This window comes from Gossypium hirsutum, chromosome A13 (assembly GCF_007990345.1).
Source record: "Gossypium hirsutum isolate 1008001.06 chromosome A13, Gossypium_hirsutum_v2.1, whole genome shotgun sequence".
Taxonomy (NCBI): domain Eukaryota; kingdom Viridiplantae; phylum Streptophyta; class Magnoliopsida; order Malvales; family Malvaceae; genus Gossypium; species Gossypium hirsutum.
In genome coordinates, this window is record NC_053436.1 from 3,696,125 (window position 1) to 3,723,198 (window position 27,074).

Sequence of the window (27,074 nt, forward strand, 5' to 3'; positions counted from 1 at the left end):
TTTTAACCTTTTTCCTAGGTTCAACTGATCGCATCACGATTGGATCCATTCTACTTCATCCAATTCTAGCTCAACTAATACCCGGAGAGAAAGGATTTCAATAGGTAAAACTACCTAAACCCCGCAAACCAAAGAGAAAGGTATTGCCCCGGCACAGATGTTCGTCAAGCAAGGAAGGCAAATAGTAATTTCTCATGCCAATCCTTGTAAGTCTCAGTCATTTTCCTTCAATTTTTGATGTTCAACTCTAGGCAATTCAGTGACGAATCGTGGTGTCCACTTCTGAGTTAATTTGAGACCTCAGCAATCGTGCTATTGTTTAAGCTCAATGCATTCTCCAATACCCTCTTCTCTGAAATTCTGTATCGGTATACGATGACTTTGGCTCATGAAGTAGCCTCTCAAAATGAAGCAATGTCCATTAGAGGTCTTCGATAATGGTGATGTCCATGCTTCATTGTGCTCGAAATTTGAGTCGCCCTTTTCGGGTTTTCAACTCAAAACCTCATTTGGTCACAAAGCGCCCTTTGCGGGTTTCGCTTTGGCCTTTCCTTTTATTTTTCTTTTTCTTTTTCATTCTGATTTTTTCATCTAGATTTCTCTTTTTCATTCTTCTTTCTTTTTCTCAGTTTCATTTTGATTTTGATTTTGATTTTGATTTTTTCCTTCTTTCTTCTTTTTGTTTTTTTGTTTTTTTATTTTTTTCATTTTCATTTTCATTTTGACTTTGATTTTGATTTTTCTTTTTTCTTCACTTTTTTGATCTGAGCCTTTTGGGATGCAACTTTGACAAAAACTTTGGATCTTCCTCTTTAATCAGGATGGACCCAACAACAACTTGAAGAGATGAAAATTTGACTTCAATTTGGCAAAACTATGCTGACTCCACGAGAAGGGCATTACCCCGGTAAAGAATTACATCGTTCATACTGCAAATTTCTGACATCGTGCTGTTGTGCAGATTTCATTATCGGCGTTTAACCTAAGTATATCCTGGTATGATCCTACAAAGATATCTTTGAAATCTAGAGGTGCCTCAATAAGGTGTTGCTTCGTCTCTGCGGTCAGGTCAATTCTAATCTTCGCCAAGCTCACAATTTCTGATGATTCCTTGTGAGGTAGGATCTATCTATCCTCTTGTTCAACCATCTTTAACAAGTCGGGAGATAAACTACAATCTTTGTCATTTTCAAAGCCCTGGGATCCCTCTGAACACATGCCCCGCTCAAAAAGAAAATCTGAGTTTGCAGCAGTTTCATTCATGTCATTGATATTTGAGGACTCATAATAAGCACCAAAGAATATACAAAAGGAATGTATACATTTATGAATAATTATTTATACAATATGATTATGAATGAATGAATGATGTGGAAGAAAATCCAAAAGAATGAGATATTCAGAAATAATTGTTCAAAAAGAATGAAAGAATATTGGCTCAAAAAGGAATGCAAAGATGTATTTTATTAGAATAATGACTTTCAGACATGAGCCTATTTCACAAAAGAGTTCTTATTGCCTCTAGGCTAAAAGCAACAAGTGCGTTCTGAATATTACTCTGAGTAAGCTCTAAATACTACAGGGGTCTCTTCTGCAGTCTAATTATTCAGAACACTCTCAAGTTTAGAAGGGCGAACATCTAATAAGATCTCTTCTTCAGTTGTTTCTTCATATTCGGCACTGATGTGAACATTTCCCAACATTTCTTCATTCATCGCATTCCCTTCATTATTCGTATGATTGAGCAGCGGGTTTTCTGTACTGATTGAATCATCAAATTTGACAATGCCTATATTGATAAACCTTTCGACCAACTTTTTAAAGGCAGTGCAATTTTCTATTGAATGCCCCGTAATTCCCGTATGGTAGTCGCATTGTGCATTCATATCGTACCATTTAGGATAAGGAAGTTGTAAAGGGGTCAAGTAACGAGATGCAACAATATGCGCATCGAACAAGCTTTGATACAGCTCCTTATATGACATCGGAATTTGTGTGAACTGGAGCTTCTCAGTATCTGGTTTCACTCCAGGTTCTTACTTTAAAGGGCTCTGATGGCTGGTGGTCTCTGTCTTTGGCCTGCCCACAGTGATTGGTTTTGAGTGGCCCTTGTTATATTCGCCTACATTATCCCTTTTATTCCCCTTCTTCCTTGGGGACTTTGTAGTGTCTGGGTACTCTACCCTCATCTGCTTTATTTCAGCTAGATTAGCAACAGGATTAACTAAATCGTTCCTCAAATTGGATCCTAAGCCTGTTAGGTAATTCACTGGTGTCGATGTACCAGTCTGATAGTGTTGGGATCTGATAGTAAAAAGTGCTCCTTGCGGACGCCCATCTGGCTGAACCTGGACACTTGTCGAAGTACAATCTAAGGAATAGACAAGATCCTCATTATCGACCCCAAAGTAAACCACTGGGTCATTCACTTCTTTTGACTTTCTAGCTAGCAATCGGTTGAACTAGTTTATCATAGTTCTCCGTAATTCTAGCATCTGATCTCTCATCTCCTGTTGAAATTCAGTCAATTGCTTCTGCATCTGAATCTGCATTCGCTCTAACTTTTCCAACCTTCATTCCATTTTTCTAACCTTTGTTTGGATATCGTAAGGGTGTTTGGTTGGTTGGTTTTCCAGGTTAGCTGGAATAAATTTACTTGTTTAGACTCTTTCAATAGATTTTAATGCATGTAATGCAAATGCATGAAATGAATGCCTAAAGAGACGTTGATTCTGATTCAATTACATTTAGAAAACTTTTCCAGAAAGTAAATTCCCTTACATAAAATGGATACATGTACGGCTTCACCTTCATATTCCAAGAAACAACATCGGTCTTTTTCTTCATTCGCATGTTTGAGGTAATCTTGCTAATAGATGCCATTGCTAGCTCCACTCTTGATCTTGGTTGCAATCCATCACCTGCCCGTCCTCATAAGGCTCGTCCGGCTCTTTAAGGGGTGGAATGTTGAAGGCTCTTAGATAATTGCCTTGAATCCTCAGGCCACGAAGCAGGGTCACGAACTCTTCCATCGCCATTCTTGTGTTTCTCAGAATATATTCAGGCAGTCGTATTGTTTTCCACTTTATCAAGGAATTCGTATTCCACGACAAGCTTTCTAAGTTAGTAATCAAACTTGAATCAATATCTCTTTCTTAAAATGCAGATGCAATGCAATCATAACCAAAACACAACAAGAGGGGTTAGCACAAAACAGAAGTAAGCAAGGAAAACAAAAGTACCTAGTCGGGTAGTCACTAGGGATTTAGAGTGGCTCCACTTAGGATGTGTTCTGAAGTCCATTATATGAGGTTTGGCTCTAAAGTACGGGTACCCGAACCAGCAGATTCCTCAATCCTCACCCATTATAGGCTCATATGGACTGAGTTCAGTTCAGGGGAATACATTTCCCTATGGCCATGCGGAGATGAAAATCTCACGAAAACATAGGTACGGATGTATCCCGGAAGCGATTCACTATCCCATGCGGAGGTGAAAACCTCACGAAGGCGTAGTTTCTCACTCCCACTTAAAAAGGTGTGACCAACGGTCATGCAATACAATGTGCAGAAATATACATCTAAACGCAGTAATTACAAACAAGATGATAAAAACTGAAATAAAGACAAATGAAATGCAATACAAGGATCGTGTCAAGTTTTCCATCTTTGACAAAAGACAAAGTAACCAACACATGGCTCGACTCTCTTATTTTAGGTCCCCAGTGGAGTCGCCAAGCTGTTGACACCATTTTTTTTTAAAACAGGGTCGACTAGGATTTTGAAAAAAAGAATGCAAACGGGAGTCGCCACCAATCTTTTTTGATGAGGTGTGATCGGGTCACCTCGAAAAATGGTTGTTTTTAATAAATGATTTAATTTTTATTAAAAAAAACGATTTCGGTCTACGAAATTTAGAGAACGGGCTCGGGAGTCGGTTACGCACGAGGAAGGATTAGCACCTCGATACGCCCAAAATTGGTACCTAGTTGATTTATTAATGTCTTGGTGTCGAAAATTAAAAAAACTCGAAAAGAATTTAAAAATATGATCCCTCCTTATATTGCTATTTTAAAAATGTCTCGAATAAATCAAAATGAAAAATGCCTTCTTATCTCGAATTAACAAGATGTCACATCCAGTAAGTTAGGACACGACACCTCGTACTTTTTTTGAGAGTAAGCTTGCCTCTTATTTTGTTGTTTAAACTTCATTTATTTTAATTTTTAAAGGATACTCGGTTATTTAGGATCAACGCGAGAAAAATCGAAGCTCAGTAAGCTAGGGCACGATTTTCTCGAATTTTCTAAATATGGAATATTGCCTTTATTTTCGAAAAATCCTCGTATCGAGAAAACAACGTGTCATATCCAATGCGCTAGGACACAACATATTGAAACCCCGATAATGAGCTTTTATTTATTTTTTATTTAAAGAGGATTCTCGATTATTTAGATTAGATAAAGAAAATTGGAACCCAACACGTTATGGCTCAATCCTCTCGAAGATCCCAAATACCGAGTATTACTTTTATTTTCGAAATCTTCCGTTTTTACAAATCTGAGTAAAAATGGGTGTAATGGAATAACAATGATGATGATGTAAGTAGAATGATAATACGAGCAATAGCATCAAAGATAAGATAAATAAAAAAGGATGAATCAACAACATACAAGAAAACAAGCATATAAGTAAATGAGATTAAAATATTTTAAAATAATGATGAAAACGTAAATAGATATAATTATAAAGAATGTAAGAAGATATATATGTAAGTATACATCAAAGTTTAAAAATAATAAAAATATAAGTAAATAATGATAATTTATATATAAAAAATGTCAAAAGTATGTGCGTATATATGTATTTTAAAATTATAAAACCTAAAAAGTATATATGTATTTAAAAGAAATATATATATGTAAATAAAAATTATAAAATATAAAAAATATATAAGTGTGTATATATTCGTGAAAGTAGAAAGATGTATATAGACAAAAATATATGAGTACGTATGTATGTATGTATGTATATATATATATATGAAAATAAAAAGGTATATAGATTATAGAATATAAAGAATATATGTATGAGTATGTATACATATAAATTGGGAAAAATATGTACGTGTATTATAAAAATGCATGCATGTATTTATATTGACTTAAATCAAGTAATACAAACAATAAGAAAAATATTAGGTAAATAAAATATACACATATATATAACTTAAAATAAATAATAAAAGAACTCTCCTTTTCTTTTAAAAAAAAAATTAAATGAACTAAAGGATGAAATTAAAATCAAACCAAAATCCGGGGGTCTAAACTGTAAATAAAAAGCTCAGGGACTGAACTTGGATACGCCTAAAGACTGGAGGACTGATCAGGCAATATGCCCCAATCCCAGAGTGCAGCGTTTCAATGCAAATGACCGCACATGGTCAAAGGACCAGACTGAAGCAGAAACAAAATTCGCGGTCCAAATAAAAAAAATAGAAAGGTCAGATTGCGCATCAAGCGCAAGATGGAAGGACCAAATGCGCAAATTACCCATTAGGGCAAAACATGCGCAGATCTCCATCAAACGGCGCCGTTTAAATGTTTTTATTACTTAAAAAAATTGAAACCCTCATTTGCAACCTCTGTTACAAAAAGAAAAAAAAAATGGGATCCTCCTCAGCCCCCTCCCACTATTCGGCCACGGAGCCACCGCTTGCGCCGCCGGGATCAAAGACCGACGACGAAGAACATAGGCTTTTCAGCCCTTGTTTCGCGGCGTACCCGAGAGTCGGGTTTCCAACCCGAGGGACCATTAGACCCACCTTAAGGCCCGATTCCGCCGACGGCAAAGGAGATCTCCGTCGACAGAGCTACGCGGTGGTTCCAGGTACGCTTCTTTCCCTCTTTTCCCTTTTTATTTTCGTAGATAAAAAAGAAATAAAATAAAATAAAATAAATAAAAAATAAATAGAATAGAACACTAGATCTGAAACAAAAAATGAAATATCACATTGGAATATTTTTTATTTCCCTTGTGTTCGTCCAAAGAGAGGAAGCCCTTTACAATGGTGAGATTTCGACTTTTATAGCCGATCTATATAACTTTTAATTTCTATTTTTTGTCTTTTTGCTATTTGTTTCTTCTGTTGTTGCGTGTTGCTCATTTTGCAGGTGGGCAGTTGGGCAATGGCGGAAAGCAGGTGAACGGCGGAGCAGGTGAGGAGGCCAGGAGCAGGTGCGGCACAACAGGGGGCTAGGGTTTCTGCTAGGTGTTTATGTTTTGGGCTGATTGGGTTAGGCTAGTTGGGCCTGGGTAGTTTTTAGGTTAAAATTTGCTATTGGGCCCTGGGTCAAAAATTGGGCTTGTACATATGGAATTTTTCTTAACACATTCTTAAGCATGTAAAGATACTATTAGTTTAATGTGCTTGATTAGATTTTCATGTGGCATTAATTATGTGATCAAAGAAGCAAAACTCGATTCGATTCGAAAAAATAAAAAAAATCGAATTTCAAGTTAATCGAATCAAGTAAATTTTTCAATTCGGATAACTCAAATAATTCGAATAATATATTTGTGTAAATACCCTTTTGGTCCTTGTCAAGTTTGAAAATGAGCAAATTGGTCACTCTCAACAAAAATTACAAAATAATTCAAAATAATTTTAAAAAATTCAAAATATTTATAAAAAAATTCAAAATTTTATAATTTTTTACAAAATTATAAATATTTCAAAAAAATTTTAAAAATATATAAAGAAAGTTATAAAATTTAAAAATTTCTAGAATAATAATTTTGAAACCTAAATAAGTTAATTAATTATTCAAATTTATCATAATAAGTATGTTTTTATTATTTTGCTTTGAAATGTTTTCATATATATATGATTTCAAATTTATGTGCTTAAACATGAGATTAGTTATACTGTAACAAGATTTTAACTTGAAATGTTTAATTTTTTTAATTTAGCTCGAACATTTCACTCGATTTGACTTGACTAGAATTTCATTTCACTCAATTCGATTCGAAAAAATTACAAATCGAGTTAGGATGATAAAATAGAACTCGTCAACTCGATTAATTCAAAATTTTTTCACTCGATTTGATCGAGCGCTCACCCCTACAAAGAACAATAAATTAAAATTTTCACGTCATCATTTTAATGACAACACCAAAGGGTGTTTTTAATTTGGATCTATTAATAACAATATAGAAGTAGAGGAATCTCATTATGTCAAATTAAAATGAAAGATCAAATCTTGATTTTCAAGATAGTAAAGGGATTAAAACCAGAATTAAACCTAAATCTTTTGAAGCATATCCCCTAAATTATTCTAAAACAGTCCATAAATTTTGTGTTGACTTCTTGAATCAGACTGGGAACATCCCAACATGGTACCTCAAAAACATGACATGTTTATTTAAACAATGTTTTTCATTGTTTCATTCATGAATATTAATTTCAATGTTTTACAACAGGGTTGGTGGTTGTCAAATTATAATAGAGGGACTAAATCCAAAAAAAGCGAATAGTACAGGTACCTTTTATACTATTTGACTTTGATATCATATTACGGTTTTGGACTTTTGGTACGCTAATTTGAAGGATAAATTCGTTCATCCTTGTGTCCGAGATTTTAATTCAATTAATTGATGCTTGATTTCTCTGTTCACGGATCGAGTTTGAGTTTAATGTAAATATGATATTAACATATTTTATATTTATTCAAGTCTGATTCGGCTCGAAAATTGAGTTTAAAATTTTACTTAAACCCACTCATAATCTACTCATATTATTTTATTTTAGTATTTAATAATTTATACATTTTTTATATAGTCATCTTAACATTATTGTAATGCTTACATTAGAGTAATATTATATATTTAGTGTAAGTTTATTTTTTGATATGTTCTAAATTACATAATATATAAAAATAAAATAATATAAAGTATTATAAACTTAAAACGGGATGGGCCGAACTTAAGCTTTAAAAGTTTAAGCTCGAGCCCAGCTCAATCTAATTTTAAATAGGCCTAATTTTTTTACCTAAACTCATTTTTTGAGTCTAATATTTTTACCCAAACCCTCCTAAATTTCGTGCAGGCCTTCGGATCTGGATGGATGACTTGACTCATGAATAAGTCTAATAAATTTAAATTGATATTAACCCAATTAAAAAAGAAAAGAAAAAGGAAAATAAAAAAAAATGAGAGAGGAGGTAATAGAATGGGTTTGGCAGAGGAAGCTCAATATAAATAAGGAATGAGAGAAGAAAAAACACATCAATCAATATATCTATTTTATTTATTTATTTATTTATTTATTAATGATTTTAACCTTCAAAAGAAAAAAAAGGGGAAATTTGTAGCTAGTCCTTATGTTTTGACCGCTTAGCTTTTTTTCTATGACCCACATGCCAACGTGGCATTCTATTATCGGTCTATGTGTCATTTTTATGTCAGAATTAAAACCATTAAATTAGAGTACAATAGTGATAGACGGAAGAAAAGTACAGATGTCAAATTGAATAAATTAAAAATATAAGTACCACATAAACAAATTTATTAAAGTAAAGGGATACATTTTTTCAATTATTCCCATTCAAATAAGCCTTTCAATTTTGTTATTTGATGTAAACAGCCCCTTAAAGCTTTAATTGGTGCCAAAATAATCATTAATTTTTGACTTATATCTAATTAAGGCATTATGGTGTAAAAGTAGGTTATTATCCCTTATATACAATACAATCGGTTGTCTATATTAAAATTATACTTTAATAAGGATAAATTTTAAAAGAACACGCAAATTACACATAAAAGTTGATTGTAATTCAAATATATATATAATTTTGATTTTGATTCAATTATAATCATATATAAAAAAATAAATATATCAACATATTTTTATATATAGATATATTTAAATATTTGTATATACAACATGTAAGCATAAAATAGTGCTATATCGAAAAATATAACAAATTCATATATAGAATTACACAAAATCAAAATTTATTGTATAATATTACAGATTAATTCAAAGTTTATGTATAGTTTTAAGATTTAACCCTATTTAATATATTTAATTATTCATTATGTTCAAAAAAATGTATTCCTTAGTTTTAAATTAATTACGGTTATGTCTCTAACATTGAGTTATTTTCCTCGATATATTCAATACGTTTTTATGTTTGAGATGATTTCTAAAAAAATTGAAAGGTTTATTTAAATATTACAAAAAATACAGTAACTTAATTTAAGAATTTCTTTAAACTTAGATTATGGTATATGAAAATTTTATGTTAAAATCATATTTATAAAAAGTTAAAAGTAAAATATTTATGAAAATTCTAATATTTATAAAATTTTTGAGTCCCAAATCTAACTCTTATAATGTGCTGGTGTTGATACCTGATTAACTCGTACCACCAATTTAATAAATTTAATAAATCTAAAGTGTTATCCCTAAGCAATGTCTGCTCCAAATGTAGATAAGATGCCACTGATACATCTCAGTAACATGTTTTTAGCGTAAAGAATATTCAACAGACTAGTATGAAATTGGTACATTTGTGTTACAGAGTGCACAAAATTGTTAAAACCTTTCAACAAGGTACTAAATTTATAGCAATTGCATTATCAAGTGCCTCATCTAATATTCTCATATTTTCCCCTTAAAGATGAGTATGATGGGATATGCTACAAAACTGGTTCTAACCCGCTGCTAATGGAATTAAGCTTGAAACCACCTTCTAAGCTTCTTAGAACCTTGCTTTTCCGCGTCGGGTGTTCCGGATCTCGGCTGTGAGAACTTAGATCTGTATTGTTCAATTAGCATATCAAGTTTGTCTCCCACGTCTCGGCCTGATGGATCTTTATTCCTTTTCGGCCTTGTCCTTTTTAAATTTGTCTCTCTTTCCTCCGGCTTTGCCTTTTCTTGTCGTGTCCTCTCTTTTCGGTGCGAAACTGCTTTCACCTCTTTCAACTTTAATTTGCTGGTCTCATTAACATTTGTTTCAACCTTATCGGAACTACCAATAGCAGGTTTTAAGCCACCTTTACGATCCTTGGGCTTATGCCTTGATCCTTTCAACTTCTGATTGGAGCCTTCAAAATTTTCTTTCGAAGATGGTTTTCTCTTTTCACCGGTTGGTTTATGCTTTGGCTTCTTACTAGCTTGGCCTTCTTCGGTGGCAACCACGTTTTCCATCTCAGCCTTTTTCAACTCTGAATGTTTCGTTTCCCTTTGGTCATCTCTAGATTTCCGTTTTCTGGATTTGTTAGTGTGATCGTCAAATGGATGTGCTTTAGCATTTTGCAGTGCATCGTTCAAATTATCACTAGCATCTTGCTGCTGAGCTTGTAACTTTGCTTTCCGCAGCTTCAATGTCTGCACATTATCGACAGCAAACTCCACTATTGGACGATGCTCAGAACCAAAAGTTTCTGCAAATAAAAACCAACTACACATTTTAGACTATAAACAGAAAAGAAAAATTACAATTGAATAACCTTTTTCCACTTTGAAGATACTGAAAAAACCCATCACAAATCTAGCATTGAAATTACAGCCATCATACAAATGGGATTGTAACATGAGGGGAATTACCTGGGTTATTGTTAAGAACCCTTAGGGCAACAAGTGCGTGCTGGTGTTCTGTAAACTCAACAAAGGCAACCCCACGTGACTGATTTTTAACAACAATCTTTCCCTTCTTCACAGTTTTCAAGAACTTAATCTGCAGGACAGCATAGTGATATCAGATTTAAGACTTAAGTGCGTACTCTATATATGCAGAAAACTATAGTAAAGAATTAAAAGAACACTTTATAATAACAGATTAATATATTTATCTAACCTGTCGTATCACAGGTTTTTGTTTTGTAGCTCGCGAGGTAACTGCATCGATACAAAGTTGTTTCAATTCGTTTTCAGTCATGGACTTTGGCAAATTATAAATTACAAGTCTTGTCTTTGAGACATGAAAATTCGGAGATTGAAGCTTGGTCATCTTTTTTTCATGCAACCTGCAAGGCATCCAAAAAGCCTTATAATAAACGGTATAGGTAAGTGAAATTTCACATGAGTATCAGCAGGAGAATTAAGAACTACCAATATCAAGTTGCCTTCAAAAGTTGAAGCAACATCAAGTTAAGGATTTTGTAACAGACTCGCATATTCATTTCCATATGAAAAATTAAAAGAGAAACATTCAGAAACATCTACGTGACTTTATTCTTATCTACTCATTCTGTTTTTACTATCCTTTTAAACCATTCCTGGCCAGACCAAAGATCTCTTAACTAGAAAACAGTCAATACAACAGAACCGATTTGCATAGTGCAGCAAATAGGCAGAAGAATCTTGTGCTCAGTATCTGACTAATAATATCAGGGGAAACAAATAAAAGAAATCCTTACATTTGGCGTTTTTCCATATCGCTAGCTGAAACATCTTTAGCAGCTGGAGTCCCCTCGACTATAAGGCCTTCCTATTAAGTCAGAAAAACAAGAATGTCAAAACTATACTACAAACACATTAAATCAATGAAAATTCAGTTAATTGTCAAGTTAAGCAACCTTTGCCAAGTAAAGGTTACGAAGGTCATGTTCCTCAGCTTTAGCCTTCTCCAATTCTTTATCATGTGCTGATTTCCGATCCAAAGCTTTCAACACTTTGATCTGTCTACCTTTGAGAAAAAAACCCAAGCCAGAAGAAGCATTTGCTGCAGAAACTGCTGCAGTAGCCGCATCTATTGTTTTAAACTTGAGGAAACCAGTTCCTCTCGGTCGCCTGCCAGGGGAGCAAAAGAACCATAAGTATTTACTAATTTAAAGGAATAAGAAAGCAAACCATTTCAAACTATTTAGAGTCAGTACTTGGTAACTGGATGAAGGACTGGTATAAAGGATTGCACTTCCCCAAATCCAGAAAACCTTTCTTTTACTTCTTTATTGTCGATATCAAACGGAAGGTTGCTTATGAAAACTGTTCTCTGCAATTCCTCTTCACTATCTATTTGTTTATTTGTACCAGATTTTTCAGGTTTAATCACATCTGATCCTATTGCAGATTCAACGGGTAACTTATTTTGCACATTGATGGTTTCATCTACATTAGTATTGTCTTCACTCTTGGGCAGAACACCATTATCTTGAAGGGAAGGAGAATCTTTAGAAGAGGACGTCACCAAGTTATTCAGCACTTTTCTAGCAATGTCTACTTCCTTATCAAAATCCACTGCTGTCGAAGTCCTTTCCATCTCTGACTTATTTGAATCATTTGAAGCAATACCATCATCACTATCATTATCACTATCCCCACCTTCATCCTCCATATCAATGCTACTACCATCACTTTCCTCGTCTTTTTTATTTAGCTGCCCTGTAAAGCCACTAGTAATGAGATGGTGTCTTACTGCAAACTTTAATGTAAATGTAAGAGATGAAAATTTTACCAAAGAATTTAACAAGAAAAATGCATTATGTAAAACAAGCCAAGTATAGAAGATAAGAGATGAAATAACACACATCAATTACCCTTAAGCAAAGGCATAAGCTATATATATATATACCAGGAACATCAACACATTTGATATTAAAACTCAAAGATAAAATATTCCTACTCTGTTACAGTGGGCTTTAGTGGGCTTGTGTGTGCCTATGTGCTTGCATGTGATACAGAAACAGACATATACATCACCTGAATGTTCAAGCAGAGTTTTGATGACCAATCAGAAAGTAAAAAATAACAATCGTTTAGAAAAGCATGCATGGCAGAAGAAACTTATCGTGTATGCAATTAACTTCCTAAAATAGTCCTCTAATCTCATGTGTTTATCTTCTCTACTTCTACAAACACAAGAAATATAGACCCCTTTTTTCTGATAATTGATATGTATGATTGATCCACAAGGTTAAGATCACTCATTCAGCTCTCAGTGAAACAGCCAATGGCTCAGAAGAAACAAGATAGTAAAAATCCTTGATGAATAGACAAATTTCAGTTAAGGACACAAACCATCATCCGAAGTAACAGCAGTATTACCACCAGCACCATAAAGTTTCTTCGGAACAGCCCAATCAACAGCTATGGGTCTTTTACATAAGGTCTTCCCATTGAACTTTTGAATGGCCTGAAAATGGAAAATAATGTTCAAACAGATAGCAGAAAAAATCTCTAACACTTCACATCTAAGACAAAAGGATAATCCAGAAGTAATACATTTTCTGCATCCTGTTTAGATGTCAATTTGACAAAAGCAAAACCCTTGGATAACCTGGAAAAAGAAAAAGGAAAAAGGGGGGGGGGAGACTGTTACATGATTTGAAAAAATACAAATTTAATTGAAAATTTCAAATGATTTTTTATGAAGCGAAGATACCCTGTTTCAGAATTATGTGGAATAAAGACATCCCAAACAAACCCTGCTGCTGAAAACATATCCTTTATCTCACTTAATTTAGCCTGCAGTTTAATGAGCTACTTTAGAAGTCCAAGACTTTTGAGTTTCAATCGGAAAAATCAACTAAAGGGATAATCATAATACACTGTTAGCATCAATTATCAAACAACCTTGAAAGAAAGATTTCGTATAATGAGCTTCCACTTTTGAGTCTTAGAGCCCTGGATCACAAGTACCAGATAGAAATAATTAGATCTCAGGCATACATGAGTATGAACCTGAAAATAATGAACACCAATAATTTCAGCGTGACTGCATAGTCATGGTTACTTTACCTCGCCACCTAGCTGGCGTGCCCAAACAATGCTTCCATGTATCTCTTTTTGGTGTAACATTGCCACAGCGGTATAAGCCAATTTGACACTTGTGAAAAGTACAGCTGAAGCATCCATTTTGCATCCATCTTGTGCAAGACCTAGTAAAGTTTGAATTTTATGGCTTGCAATTATTCCACAACAATTAATGTACTCTTCATATCAAGACTTTGATTATCAGTAAATTTCCATCCAGAAACCATATGCCAAATCTTTTAACAAAGTATATCTATTGACAAATTTGGAAGCACCAAAATATTGCAATATCATAGATTCTTAGTAAATGGATATAACTGGACAATGAAAGCACCCAAGTATGTACGGAAAGTCATTACAGCCATGGTGTATACACATGCAAATGACAGGCATGTAATACATTAGACGTCACAACCAGCTTTACTTATATCATAAACCATTCAAACTGGCAATATGTCTGTAAAGAATACATGTACACCAACAGGAATCTATCCAAAGAGCTCTTCAAATGCAACACTTCTCTATTTTTGAGCTTTAATCATATTGGGTTTCATAGGGGGTAAAAAGAACAATTCGGTTAAATGATAGCAAAGAACACCTTTTTGCTTACCATGTTCTTCAAGCTCTTCTTTTGGAAGAGGATAAGTTACAGCACAGACAGTGCCAATCTCCTTTGCACGTCGGTGAACATCTTCTGCCATCTCAGCATTACGAAGACCACCAAATATAACAGTCCTAGCAACCCTTCATAACATTGAAAGAGCAGAAGAAAAGTCATGCCCTGATATGCTCGAGAGTGAATATCATAATAGTCAAGTAAAAACTAAACGTGTATTAAGCCAAAAAAGAAAAGAAAAGAAAAGAACTAAAAGTGCATAAAAAAAGGTATATTTTTTTATGATGATGAATAAAAACATAAAGCATTCTAAAGATTCAATTCATGAGAGAAAATTAATTCAAATTTTACTGCCAAGAACTACATGATAATGTTTAAAAGTCCATAACCAATTCCAAAATTTGGTATTAGCGTGCAAATTCAGTACCTCTGCTTCTCTGAACAATTCTCTTTATCAGCTAGATCGGAACAAAGTGTTGCTGCTTTTTTAGGTTGCACAGGTTTTGCTATATTTGCATTCAAAATATCAAAAACAAAACAAGTCACTAATAAGAATTAACAACAAAGGACTATAATTGAATAGTACAAAAGCTTTAGTAACCTAATTTTGGCAGGTCTGAACCATGTGCTTCTACAGCCGAAGTAAGAAGACAATTGTTGTCATTCTCTGTCGTTGTTGCATCATCTGAGAAAGTTAGTAATTAGTGTCGAATAACATGTGCTTACCACTCCTGAACTACATTGAAATAAACAAACCTTGGGTTGCCTTTGATCGTCGTTGCTCCAATGAAGCGCGGTGCATTGCATGTTTAACTCCAATTTTCCGACCTCCAACTGAAGAACCATTCTTCAACTCTATTGCACCGTTAGCATCTTCGGCAACAGCACTGCAGAAGACATACAAATAGACAGCAAAAGGTAAACAAGAAACTTAAACTCCAAATGAAACATGAAAATTCAGCCCAACCATAAGCTCTAAAGTTCTAAAACAAAACAAAATAACACCATCAAAAGAAAAAAGGAAGAAGATAAAAATGAACCTAAATTAACTTACAATTGTACGAAGGCAATACCACGATGCTCAGTTGACCCTATGAACAATAGAAAGAACATATCAGTATACATATGAACCAATTATTAAAATCATGATAAAAAAATTAAAATAAAATCTTACCCTTTTTCGTAACCATAAAGCAACGCCTGATTGGACCAACATCGCTAAATGTTTCTTCAAGCTGGAAAAACAATATATATATAAATTTCTACATATGCAAAGAAGAATCTAAGACAGTTCTCAAACTAAATTCCCAGAACGGCGTAATACCTGAGAGTTCGTAAAAGAGTAAGGCAAGTTGGTGACGAAGACGGTGGCAGGTGAGTGGTCGGATTCGGGTCTCTTATCGGATCTCTTGTTTTTCCCCATTGATGGTGTGGCTGCTGAGAAAATGGGATGGAAGAAAACGTTCGAACCTAAAAATCCAAAAGCCTCTCTGCTCTTAGTAATAAATAAGCGTGTGGGGTTTAAAATTTTAGCGGGTTCGGGTCGGATTGGGAAATGGATTAGGTTCCTTGGACTAGGGCTCCGTAAGAAAGTAAATGAAAAGCTTTTGAGGTTCCCTAAAGCAAAAAAAAAAAAAAAAACAAAAAACAAAAACTGAAAGAAAAACCCTATCGTTAACACATTTCCTCTTCTTTGCATTATGTCTTTATGGTGGATAAATTGGTTTAAACTTTTCTTTTTTTATAAAAATTTTCATTAAAAGCGCTTGTTACTAGATTTCTCCTAATCTGAGTTCAACATCGGGTGGTAAGGATAGACACTTGACGCGTTGTAAGTTGTGTTAATTTTAAAATATAAAAATATTTATAATTTAAAATTATTAGTCTAAAAAATTTTGATGTAAACAAACTTTATGCTTATTTATCTTTTAAAAAGTTGGGCTAATTTTATTAATGTAAAATAGAATTACTATCATCTTTATTATCAAAAAATTAATATTAGACTTAATTATATTAATTTAGTTATTATTTGAATAATGTTATTTTGCATTAATTACATTAAGTAAAATTATATTGTATGTTAGATACGTTAAAAATACTTTAATCATTATTTGAAAATTTTCTATTATAATATTTGAATTGGTAATTCAATATATTTTAATTATATAAAACAATTCAAATAAAAATATTATTTTATGCTAATTATGGTCATTAAAAATATAATGTTTAAAAAATTAATTAAATATAAAATGTCTAAAATCACATGTATTAGAATCTCGTATTAATAAAATACTAAAAATATTTTTTAAATTTATTAAAAATATCTATATCTTAATCATATATTTATATATATCATATTTACATATTATATTTCAAGGTTTTAGGCTAACGTGGACAATTTATTTTATTGCCACGTCGACTACCTAATTTCATGACACATGAGTTTTTCTTTAACTAGTTTTTTTCTCACTTGCATTGCAGGTGAATAAACGAATAAACGTGTTTATTTTTTTTTAAATTAAAAATAAATAATATAAAACATATTTAAAGTAAATAATATTAAAAATAAATAATATTTTCTGAATAAAAGAAGTTGGTATCATAATTTAAGTTAATAATAAAATACCAAGTAAAAAAATAAAATAGGTAAAACAACATGCATGAGATATAATTAATAAAATGTGTGATAAATATGCGTAGGTATTCTCTAGTAATTAACTTGTAATTGACAATGTGCTAATTAGAAATTAAGGTGAACATGTAAAAGTTATATATTAAGGTTATCGTCTTCAAATTATAGATACTTAACTTCTCTAACATCTCATCTTCAGAATAGAGAGAGACCCTCCTCTGAAATATTTGTGTGTTAATTTATAAGATCAAAACTATAAAGGTTTAAAGATTTCAATATATTAATAGATTTAAGTACATTTTTACATTTAATTTTTATTCTTAATAATCTAACATGATAAATTATAATTTATTAAATTTCTAAACAGAATTTTACAGTTCTAAATGATTTATCCGTCATTGATATGCAAATCACATGACAATTGTCGAGCCTAACGTTTTGCTTACGGAAGAAGCTATTGTTGATAAAGATTAGAAGGACCTGGTCCTTCTATAAGAAAAGATCGTGAAAATCTCCATTGATTTCACACTAACATGACGATGGCATATATATAACAATGTTAATGCTATTATCGTAATGACAATTTGAGTTTCATGATGCTTCCTTGAATGATTTCGAGGTTGAAATGCAGCATGTTATGGTTCAACCTGGGGAAGCATTGCATGGCTTATCCAAAAAGATAAACAAACATAGAATCAAAGTCGAGTAGCATGCATGGCTCTCTACGTAGTTAATATAAGGTTAAAATATGTCTATAGACCTTATACTTTTCAAAAATTAGAAATATAGTTTCTATATTTGTATTTTTATAAATTTAGTCTATTTATTTTTTAGATTTCAAAATTCAAGTTCAACTGTTAATATTTTTCTTGTTGAATTCAGGTTAATTACATTTTTTTTAATTACATGGTTACCAAGTGTGTAAAATTAACCGTATTAACAAGTAAACTTAAATTTTAAAATATAAAAAGTAGAAAGACTAAATTCTTAAAAATACAAGTACAATGACTGAAATATTAATTTTTGAAAACTACAAAGACTATAGGCACAGAAATAAAATACAATGACAAAATAATGAGATTTGTGGGGGCGGTTTGGGATTGTGACCAAATCCCATTCAGCATAATATTGGACTGGGGTTGCGACTGGGGGTTCGGCCCCCCAAGGTATGGACTATACCGCACAAGTAGAATCTATATAAAACTTCACTTGAATTTGATTAGAATAAGTTTTTTCAACCTTTTGAATAGATATAGTTGAAACTCCTTTTGTACTATTCAGTTTTTAATATTAGTGATTTTCTACTAAAATCTATACGTTCTTATTTGTTGTGATCATTTTATTCCGATTATGTACGTTCATTATAACAAAAATTAAAAAAAATAGTATCTTTCTTGCACTTTGTTTTGAGATAAATAAAAACAGTAAAGAGAGTCTTCCATTACCTTTGAGTTTTTTATTTTTCGACCCAAAGGTCAGGATGAAAAAGAGTATCTGACACTAAACAAGCAATTAGGAACATCGGAGTTTGGGGGACATACCTCAACTTACATCGATCCCATCTTCATGAACTATATTCAAAGATCTCCAACTCAATCATCATCACCTTAGCCCAGATAACATTGAAGGTAAAACTATTGAAGGAAAGGTATCCACAGGTTCAAGAGTTATTCCATTTAGAAAATCTTCATTCAGGCTACCTGTAACATCAACTGAACCCTCAAAAAGCTTCACCACTGTGGACATAGAAGGCCTCCTCGCATATTCAGTTTGCAAGCACCATGCAGCAACCTTCATCACCTCCACAACTTCGGCTGCATTTGACTGCATATCATCGCTACACTTATCGACTAAATCCATGAGTTGCCCTTCTTTTTGCTTTCTCTTAAAAAGTCCCAATAAATGCATATCTTCTTCCTGTTGAGATTCATCAACGTTTCGTCGTCCACATAAGATTTCTAGGACAACAATACCAAAGCTATAGACATCTACCTTTTCGGTTATACATGAGCTTAACCATTCAGGAGCCATATAACCAGGGGTTCCCCTCATAGTTGTTATGACTCGACTTTGGTCTTTTCCGATTAATTTCGACAACCCAAAATCTGAAATTTTGGCATTAAAATTCTCATCTAAAACGATATTTTGAGGTTTGATGTCTAAGTGAATTATCTTTTGGTTGCATTCTTCATGAAGATAGGCTAGTCCTTTGGCAATATCTAAAATGATTTTCCTTCTAATTTGCCAATCAAGAGCAAGATCTCGATTTTGATTGAAGATCCAACGGTCTAGCGATCCATTAGCCATGTACTCGTAAACTAAAAGCCTATTAGAACTTTCAGCACAAAATCCAACCAAACTTACCAAATTAAAATGGTGAATGCTTCCAATTGTCTGAACTTCAGCCATGAAGGACTTGTTAACGGCACCAAAGTTGAATTGATGCTTCACTGCAACACCAGAACCCAAAGGTAAGATTCCATGAAAAACAGAACCAAATCCACCTTCACCAAGCTTGTTGCTAAAATTCTTGGTAATGTTCTTCAACTCTTCATATGAGAATCTAGTTGGCATTCCCAACATGTTGTCTAAACAATGCTCTTCAGCTTCTTCAAACCCTTTTTCAGCTCGTAGGAAAAATAAGCCGCAGATAATAAGCACAACAAGGACAGCTCCAAGTGTTGAGCCCACAATAACAGCCCCATTCTGTCTTTTCTTTTCAGGGTAATTCTGCACCTTTATAAAAGCTGAGTTGCTGTAATAGTCACTAGAATAGTTTTTCTCAATGGAGAATACTTGAGATAGAAAATAGCAGTAACCCAGATTATATATAGCAGCTTTGCAAGAACAATTCTTTAAACACGTTTCCTTACAAATCTCTAATGTTATTATTGTGTCGGAGAATAAAGAGCTATATATGGGTTGAGAATAGCCCCCCTTGAGTTCGATAAAACTATGATGAACAGAAGGCTCACAAGAAATGGGTGAAACTGCATAACACCCATGATCTAGGCTTGTAGAATTTATTGGCTTAAAATAACTGGTTTCGCTTTCACTTACAGTGTCAAGGCAACTGCATCCCTCTTTTGAGCAAAGGCTATATTTCCCACATGGCAATGGATAACTACATTGATCAAGGCCCAGTAAATCAATCCCCTCCCACCCAGATTCTGTCAACTCATATGCCTTTAAGTGCCCATCACTTCCCAACCGTATAAAACTACCCCAATCTCCCACATAGAGAGACCCAAACCATTTATTTCTGAATTCAACATAAGGATTGTCTGAGTTATTATCTTCCACAGAACTTGTGTAATAGATTTGGGGAGGATTTAAATCCATATAAGCAGTGAATACACCACGACTGATAGCAAATGCATACAAACCTTCACTTGGGTCGTTTGGGGATACGCTGGCCTTCAATTTCTGCCTTGGCACTAGCCTTTGACCACGAACTGAAGTGTCGGTTGGGTGGTCAAATGACTGCCAAACAATGTGGTTGGCTTTGTTAAGCAGCATCAGGTTTCCTTCTGCAGTCAAGTTTAACCTTGAAACCAACTTGCCTACTGTGCCTTGGGACCAAACCGAAGTATCGTTAGCATCTTTCAACATAAATTTGCCTTCAAAAGTGAGCTCCAACAGTGCCTGAACATCAACTGGTTTGTTCCGATTAGCTGACCATACCACTTGGGGAGGAAAGTGTTGCTCGGAAGCGTGTGAAAGAGTAAAATTATTGTACTAAAAAATCACACTAAGTTCAATTCCCAGGAAAGAGAGGTGAATCACGAGGATCACTTAAGTACCAAGTCTTTCCTAGCCAGAATATCCCTCTATCGTAATTTAATAGCACAATAAATCACTACAATCACATTCACAAAATATGAAAAATAAATAGTAAAGAACACCAGAATTTAACGAGGTTCGGCAAATCTTGCCTACGTCCTCGAGCACTACCAAATATATTTCACTCCAAAATACAAGTGAAACTTTACAAATAGGGAGAGAGAACAATGCCTTAAGTAGAGAATGGCAAATGCGGGATGATTAGAATTAGCAAAGGTTAGGCCTATTTATAGTTGAGGTTCAAGGGCCACCTAGCAAAGTCCCTATACAATTTGGGACCAAAAATTGCTATTATCCCATGCCCAATACTAAATAAATATTTGGTGCCCATAACTTTGACCTTTCCAAGGTATGGGCAAGGAATGGAGTATATTCTAATAATCTCCACCTTGAAGATTTGATTAAGATGATCTTATCTTCACACAATTCTTTCTGTCTTTGACAACAATACTTGATAGTGCCTTCTTCAACTGTTAAACTTGCAGGATATTGATCAAGTTCAAACAATGTTCGAACTTGGTTGCTGTTACTACCTTGGTCATCATATCTGCAGGATTATCTGCAGTCTTGATCTTCTGAAGACAAATTTTCCCTTCTTCAATAATTTCCCGCACAAAATGGAATCGTACGTCGATATGCTTTGTACGTGCATGATAGACTTGATTTTTTGCTAAATGAATAGCACTTTGACTATCACAATACACGTTAATATGCTCCTGAACCAACCCCAAGGTTTTAGCCTTACCTTGTAACCAAATAGCCTCCTTTACAGCTTCTGTTACAGCCATGTACTCGGCTTCTGTGGTTGACAATGCAACTGTAGACTGTAATGTAGACTTCCAACTTATTGGTCCTCCAGCAAGTGTAAACACATAACCGGTGGTTGATCTTCACTTGTCCAAATCACCGGCATAGTCAGAATCAACGTACCCAATAACACCTTTACCAAGTGTATTATCCTGCTTGAACAGTAATCCAACATCCACGGTCTTCTGAATATACCGTAGAATCCATTTCACAGCTTGCCAATGCCCTTTTCCAGGATTATGCATATACCTGCTCACTATACTAACTGCCTGTGAAATGTCGGGTCTTGTACACACCATTGCATACATCAAGCTACCCACTGCATTAGAATACGGAACTTGCAACATGTATTCTCGTTCCGTATTCGTCGAAGGAGATAGTTGTGCAGAAAGTTTGAAATGAGAAGCCAACGGGGTACTTACAGGTTTTGTCTGCTCGTTCATGCCAAACTGCTGTAGTACCTTTTTCAAATACTGCTTCTGAGTCAAGCTAACTCTATCATGAGCTCTATCTCTCCATATTTCCATGCCGAGAATCCTTTTAGCTTCTCCTAGATCTTTCATCTCAAACTCGAGATTGAGTTGAGTCTTCAATCTTTCAATCTCAACTTTGCTCTTAGATGCTATTAGCATATCATCAACATATAAGAGCAAGTATATGAAAGTTCCTTCTTGTAGCTTCTGAAAATACACGCAATGTTCAAATTTACTTCTTGTGTACCTTTTCCCGTTCATGAACTGATCAAATCGCTTGTACCACTGCTTCAGAAATTGCTTCAATCCATAAAGCGACTTTGTCAGTTTGCAAACCCAATTTTCTTTTTCAGCAACCTTGAATCCATCTGGCTGAGTCATATAGATTTCCTCTTCCAAATCACCGTGTAAAAACGCGATCTTTACATCAAGCTGAACTAGTTCAAGATCATATTGCGCAACAAAGGCTAGCAAAATCCGAATAGACGAATGCTTCACAACTGGAGAAAACACTTCATTGTAGTCTATTCCTTCTTTCTGAGCGTAACCCTTTGCTACCAATCTAGCCTTGTATCGAATTTCATTTTTACCAGGAAATCCTTCCTTCTTTGCATATACCAATTTGCATCCAATTGCCTTTTTTCTCTTGGGCAGTGTCACCAACTCCCAGGTCCTATTTTTATGAAGAGACTGCATTTCTTCATTCATTGCTTGCTTCCACTTTACACCATCAGGGTTATTTATTGCTTCTGTGTAAGTAGAAGGAATGTCATCATCTGCAATTGGAAGTGCATAGGCCACTATATCATCAAAGCGAGCAGGCTTACGAATCTCTCTTCTTAGCCTCCTATATGCAATTGAATCTTGTTGCTGTAGAGGTTCTTGGGTAGGAACCTCTTCATAATTTGTCCCTCCGATATTAGCTGGATCATCGTTAACCTTTTCAAGCTCCACCTACTGCAAAGTACTACTGGTTTTGTCATCCTTTTGTGAATCCTTATTCTTTAACATGGTTGATTCATCAAAAGTCACATCTCTACTAAAAACAATCTTCCTTGTACCAGGACACCAGAGACGATATCCTTTTACTCCATCAGTTATACCCAAGAATAATGCTTTTTTTGCTCTTGGGTCTAACTTAGATTCTTTTACATGATAATATGCAGTGGAACCAAATACATGTAAAGAATCATAATCAGTAGCAGATTTACCAGTCCACATCTCCATAGGAGTTTTTCCATTTATTGCAGCTGATGGCAAATGGTTAATTAGATGGCACGCATATATAACTGCCTCAGCCCAAAATTCCTTGCCCAATCCAGCATTGGACAATATACATCGAACTTTCTCCAGTATAGTTCGATTCATGTGTTCTGCCACCCCATTCTGCTGTGGTGTATCCCGAACAGTGAAGTGTCGCACAATGCCCTCATCTTGGCATACTTGTAGAAATGGATCATTTTTGTACTCAGTACCATTATCTGATCGAAGTCGTTTGACCTTTCGACCAGTCTGAGTCTCCACTATCTTCTTCCATTTTAGAAATGCATCCAAAATTTAACTTTTTCTTTTCATTAGATACACCCATAGTTTTCTTGAATAATCATCAACAAAAGTAACAAAATAGTGCATACCTCCTAAAGAAGCCACTTTGGTAGGTCCCCACACATCACTGTGAACGTAGTCCAGAATTCCTTTCGTATTGTGAATTGCTGGACCAAATTTTACCCTCTTCTACTTGCCCAGAACACAATATTCACAGAATTCCATTTTTCAAGAATTTGCACCTTTCAACAAGCCTTGCTTCGCCAATGTCTGCAAAGTTTTTTCACCAGCATGTCCCAATCGCATATGCCATAATATGGTAGCCTTTGAATCTACATCTTTTGTAGAAACTGTTGATGTTGATCCAATAACTGTACTTCCATTTAAAAAGTACAAGTTATTTCTTCTTGTGCCTTTTATCATCGTCAATTGCCCAGCTACTACCTTTAGTAATCCATCTCTCAAAGTGATTGTGAGCCCTTTAGATTCTAGGGCCCCTAATGAGATGAGATTTTTCTTTAGGCTAGGTACGTAGCGAACATCTGTCAAGACTTGGATTGAGACGTCGTGATTCTTCAATGGGACTGTACCCACTCCCATTGTCTTATAAGCGCTATCATTGCCCATAAGAACAATTCCACATTCTAGCTCTTTAAGACTAGAAAACCAGTCCTTATTAGGACATATATGGTAAGTACATCCTGAATCCAAAATCCACTCATCCGTTTCACATGCCATTGCCATGCCAACCAAGCTAAAGTCTGACTCCTCATCATGCTCCGCTACACATGCATTAGAAATAGCCTTGCCTTTTTGTAGCTTAGGACAATTCTTTTTCCAATGCCCTTTTTCACTGCAAAAGGCACATTCATCTTTGGCGGGTCTCCCTTTGGACTTTCCCCTTCTACTAGATTTGTTGCTGTATGAACGACCTCTTACTGTTAAGACTTCTGCAGTTATATCTCTGTGATCTCTTTTATCTTTCATTCGAGTCTCAGATCTATACAACGCACTACAGACTGCATCAAATGTGATCGTGTCTTTCCCATGAAGCAATGTGGTGGTAAGATGATCATATTCATCAGGAAGGGAATTCAACAACAATAATGCCTTGTCTTCATCTTCAAATTTCTCATCCAAATTTAGCAAGTCTGCTAAAATTTTATTGAATGAGTTCACATGGTTATTCATCGACATACCGGGTGCATACGTGAATCGATAAAGTTTCTTTTTCATATAAAGCCTATTCTCAAGACTTTTCGTTAGAAACTTTTCTTCCAGTGTGTCCCATAACTTCTTCGCTGATGTCTCCCTCATGACATAGTACTTCTGCTCTTTGGCCAAACATAGGCGGATTTTACCATACGCTTGTCTATTGATCTTGGCCCACTCCTTGTCATCCATCTTGTCAAGTTTTTCTTCAAGGGCTATATCTAGCTCTTGCTGTCATAAGACATCCAGGATCTCACATTGCCACATACCAAAATTATTGATACCGTCAAATTTTTCTACTTCAAATTTTGCATTTATCACAGTAGTCCTTGCTGATGATGATGATGATGCTGCTGCCATTTTTCTCCTCAATCCCAACTACTGTATACGTGAACAGTACTGTATACGTAAATAGTACTGTATACGTGAATAGTGCCGTAAATAGTCGTATTTCCCAAGTACGAATCTGGCTCTGATACCAATTATTGCTCGGAAGTGTGTGAAAGAGTAAAATTATTGTACTAAAAAATCACACTAAGTTCAATTCTTAGGAAAGAGAGGTGAATCACGAGGATCACTTAAGTACCAAGTCTTTCCTAGCCAGAATATCCCTCTATCGTAATTTAATAGCACAATAAATCACTACAATCACATTCACAAAATATGAAAAATAAATAGTAAAGAACACCAGAATTTAACGAGGTTCGGCAAATCTTGCCTACGTCCTCGAGCACTACCAAATATATTTCACTCCAAAATACAAGTGAAACTTTACAAATAGGGAGAGAGAACAATGCCTTAAGTAGAGAATGGCAAATGTGGGATGATTAGAATGAGCAAAGGTTAGGTCTATTTATAGTTGAGGTTCAAGGGCCACCTAGCAAAGTCCCTATACAATTTGGGACCAAAAATTGCTATTATCCCATGCCCAACACTAAATAAATATTTGGTGCCCATAACTTTGACCTTTCCAAGGTATGGGCAAGGAATGGGGTATATTCTAATAGAAAGCTAGATTGAGGAAATCTATAATCATCATTAAAACTGGTATTGATGATGGAGATAGCGAATTGGCAAGTGTTACCATGATAGCTGCAGTGGAAACCACACACAAATATCCCATTAACAAGGACCGGCATCACCCTAATGTCTGTCTCTCGGAAACTAAAGTCAGATGAGGGAGTGATTCTCCAGCAATTTGGTCCTCTGACAAATGATGGATACTCTTTGGTTTCAGCATCGATAAAAAATGATGACGGTATGATCAATGTAACCAAAAGTGTGATCATCAGAAAGTAGCTAGAGGCATTCATAATCATGGTCATTGCTCTCTAAGAAGCGCCAACAGCTTTCCAGGGAAGAGTGAATTAGCTGCAACAATGGCTTCAAGCTTGATAAACGAAAACAAATTCATGCTATCATATTGAGGAAAAACATGTATGCAATTTTCTTCTAAAACATCACCAAGAAAGAGGAGAAAAGTCAAATACGAGTTTGAGGAATAGCAAGGATTTTCTTTGGAAAACAAGTAGTCATCCATTAACGTTCAAAATGGTGGTCAATCAATGTAGTGGGGGAGACAGCAATAAGACCTACTCTGCAAGGGTCAAACAATGTAGCGGGGGTAAGAGCAATAAGACTTAATCTGTAAAATGTTCACTTTTCGTCAACGCCTTATTTCAGTCGCATGTGTATTGTTCATTAAACTTATACATGTAACAAAAGTTAATACAACAACTATGAAACTTGAAATCATAAAACAAGCATAGCAATTATTGATTGTTATTTATTTTTTTTATTATATATTTTTCCAATCTACACTGCAATCACTTGAGATGCAAAAGCCAACTATTGTCTGTTATGGCCAAAAGGACAAAGGAAGATCAAAACTTCGAATTTATCTGCAAGTTCTTCTCAGCGACAAAGCGATAGTTGAAGCCGGCAGGTACCCTCACTCAGAAGAAATTTCCTTAATTTTACCTGTCGTTCAGCAGGGGACGAAATAGAAAGGAAGGGGGAGAGTGGGGTTGACTTACTTTTTCTTAAAGTGGAGAAACCTTCCATTGATTTCACACTAACTTGACATGTATAATGTTAATGCAATTATTGTATTGTAATGTATTACATGGGTGCTTTCTACGAGATGAGTCCTCAATTCATCTCTGCTGTTGCAAAATGCCCTGGGGGC

The 27,074-nt window shown here is 34.6% G+C and overlaps 3 protein-coding genes across 3 annotated transcripts; 1 reads left to right on the forward strand and 2 right to left on the reverse strand.

Annotated features, from left to right (window-relative positions):
• Positions 1-5,665: 5,665 nt before the first annotated feature.
• Positions 5,666-6,330, forward strand: LOC121212178 (uncharacterized). The gene is made up of 2 exons (XM_041084509.1): positions 5,666-5,888; positions 6,173-6,330. The coding sequence occupies exons 1-2, from the start codon at positions 5,666-5,668 to the stop codon at positions 6,256-6,258; spliced, it is 309 nt and encodes a 102-aa protein (XP_040940443.1). The 3' UTR covers positions 6,259-6,330.
• Positions 6,331-9,490: 3,160 nt separating this feature from the next.
• On the reverse strand, positions 9,491-16,048 carry LOC107913544 (RNA-binding protein 28). The gene is made up of 18 exons (XM_016842169.2): positions 15,699-16,048; positions 15,549-15,609; positions 15,429-15,465; positions 15,131-15,261; positions 14,976-15,059; positions 14,802-14,880; positions 14,369-14,502; positions 13,744-13,883; positions 13,579-13,629; positions 13,388-13,470; positions 13,228-13,282; positions 13,024-13,138; positions 11,883-12,387; positions 11,583-11,796; positions 11,424-11,494; positions 10,862-11,030; positions 10,612-10,741; positions 9,491-10,448 (listed from the first exon to the last, which is right to left on the reverse strand). Exons 1-18 carry the CDS (start codon positions 15,795-15,797, stop codon positions 9,736-9,738), a joined length of 2,871 nt encoding a protein of 956 aa, XP_016697658.2. The 5' UTR covers positions 15,798-16,048; the 3' UTR covers positions 9,491-9,735.
• A 2,560-nt stretch (positions 16,049-18,608) lies between these two features.
• LOC107911162 (G-type lectin S-receptor-like serine/threonine-protein kinase SD2-5) lies at positions 18,609-19,715 on the reverse strand. The gene has a single exon (XM_016839047.2). It carries the CDS (start codon positions 19,587-19,589, stop codon positions 18,609-18,611), a length of 981 nt encoding a protein of 326 aa, XP_016694536.2. The 5' UTR covers positions 19,590-19,715.
• Positions 19,716-27,074: the final 7,359 nt, after the last annotated feature.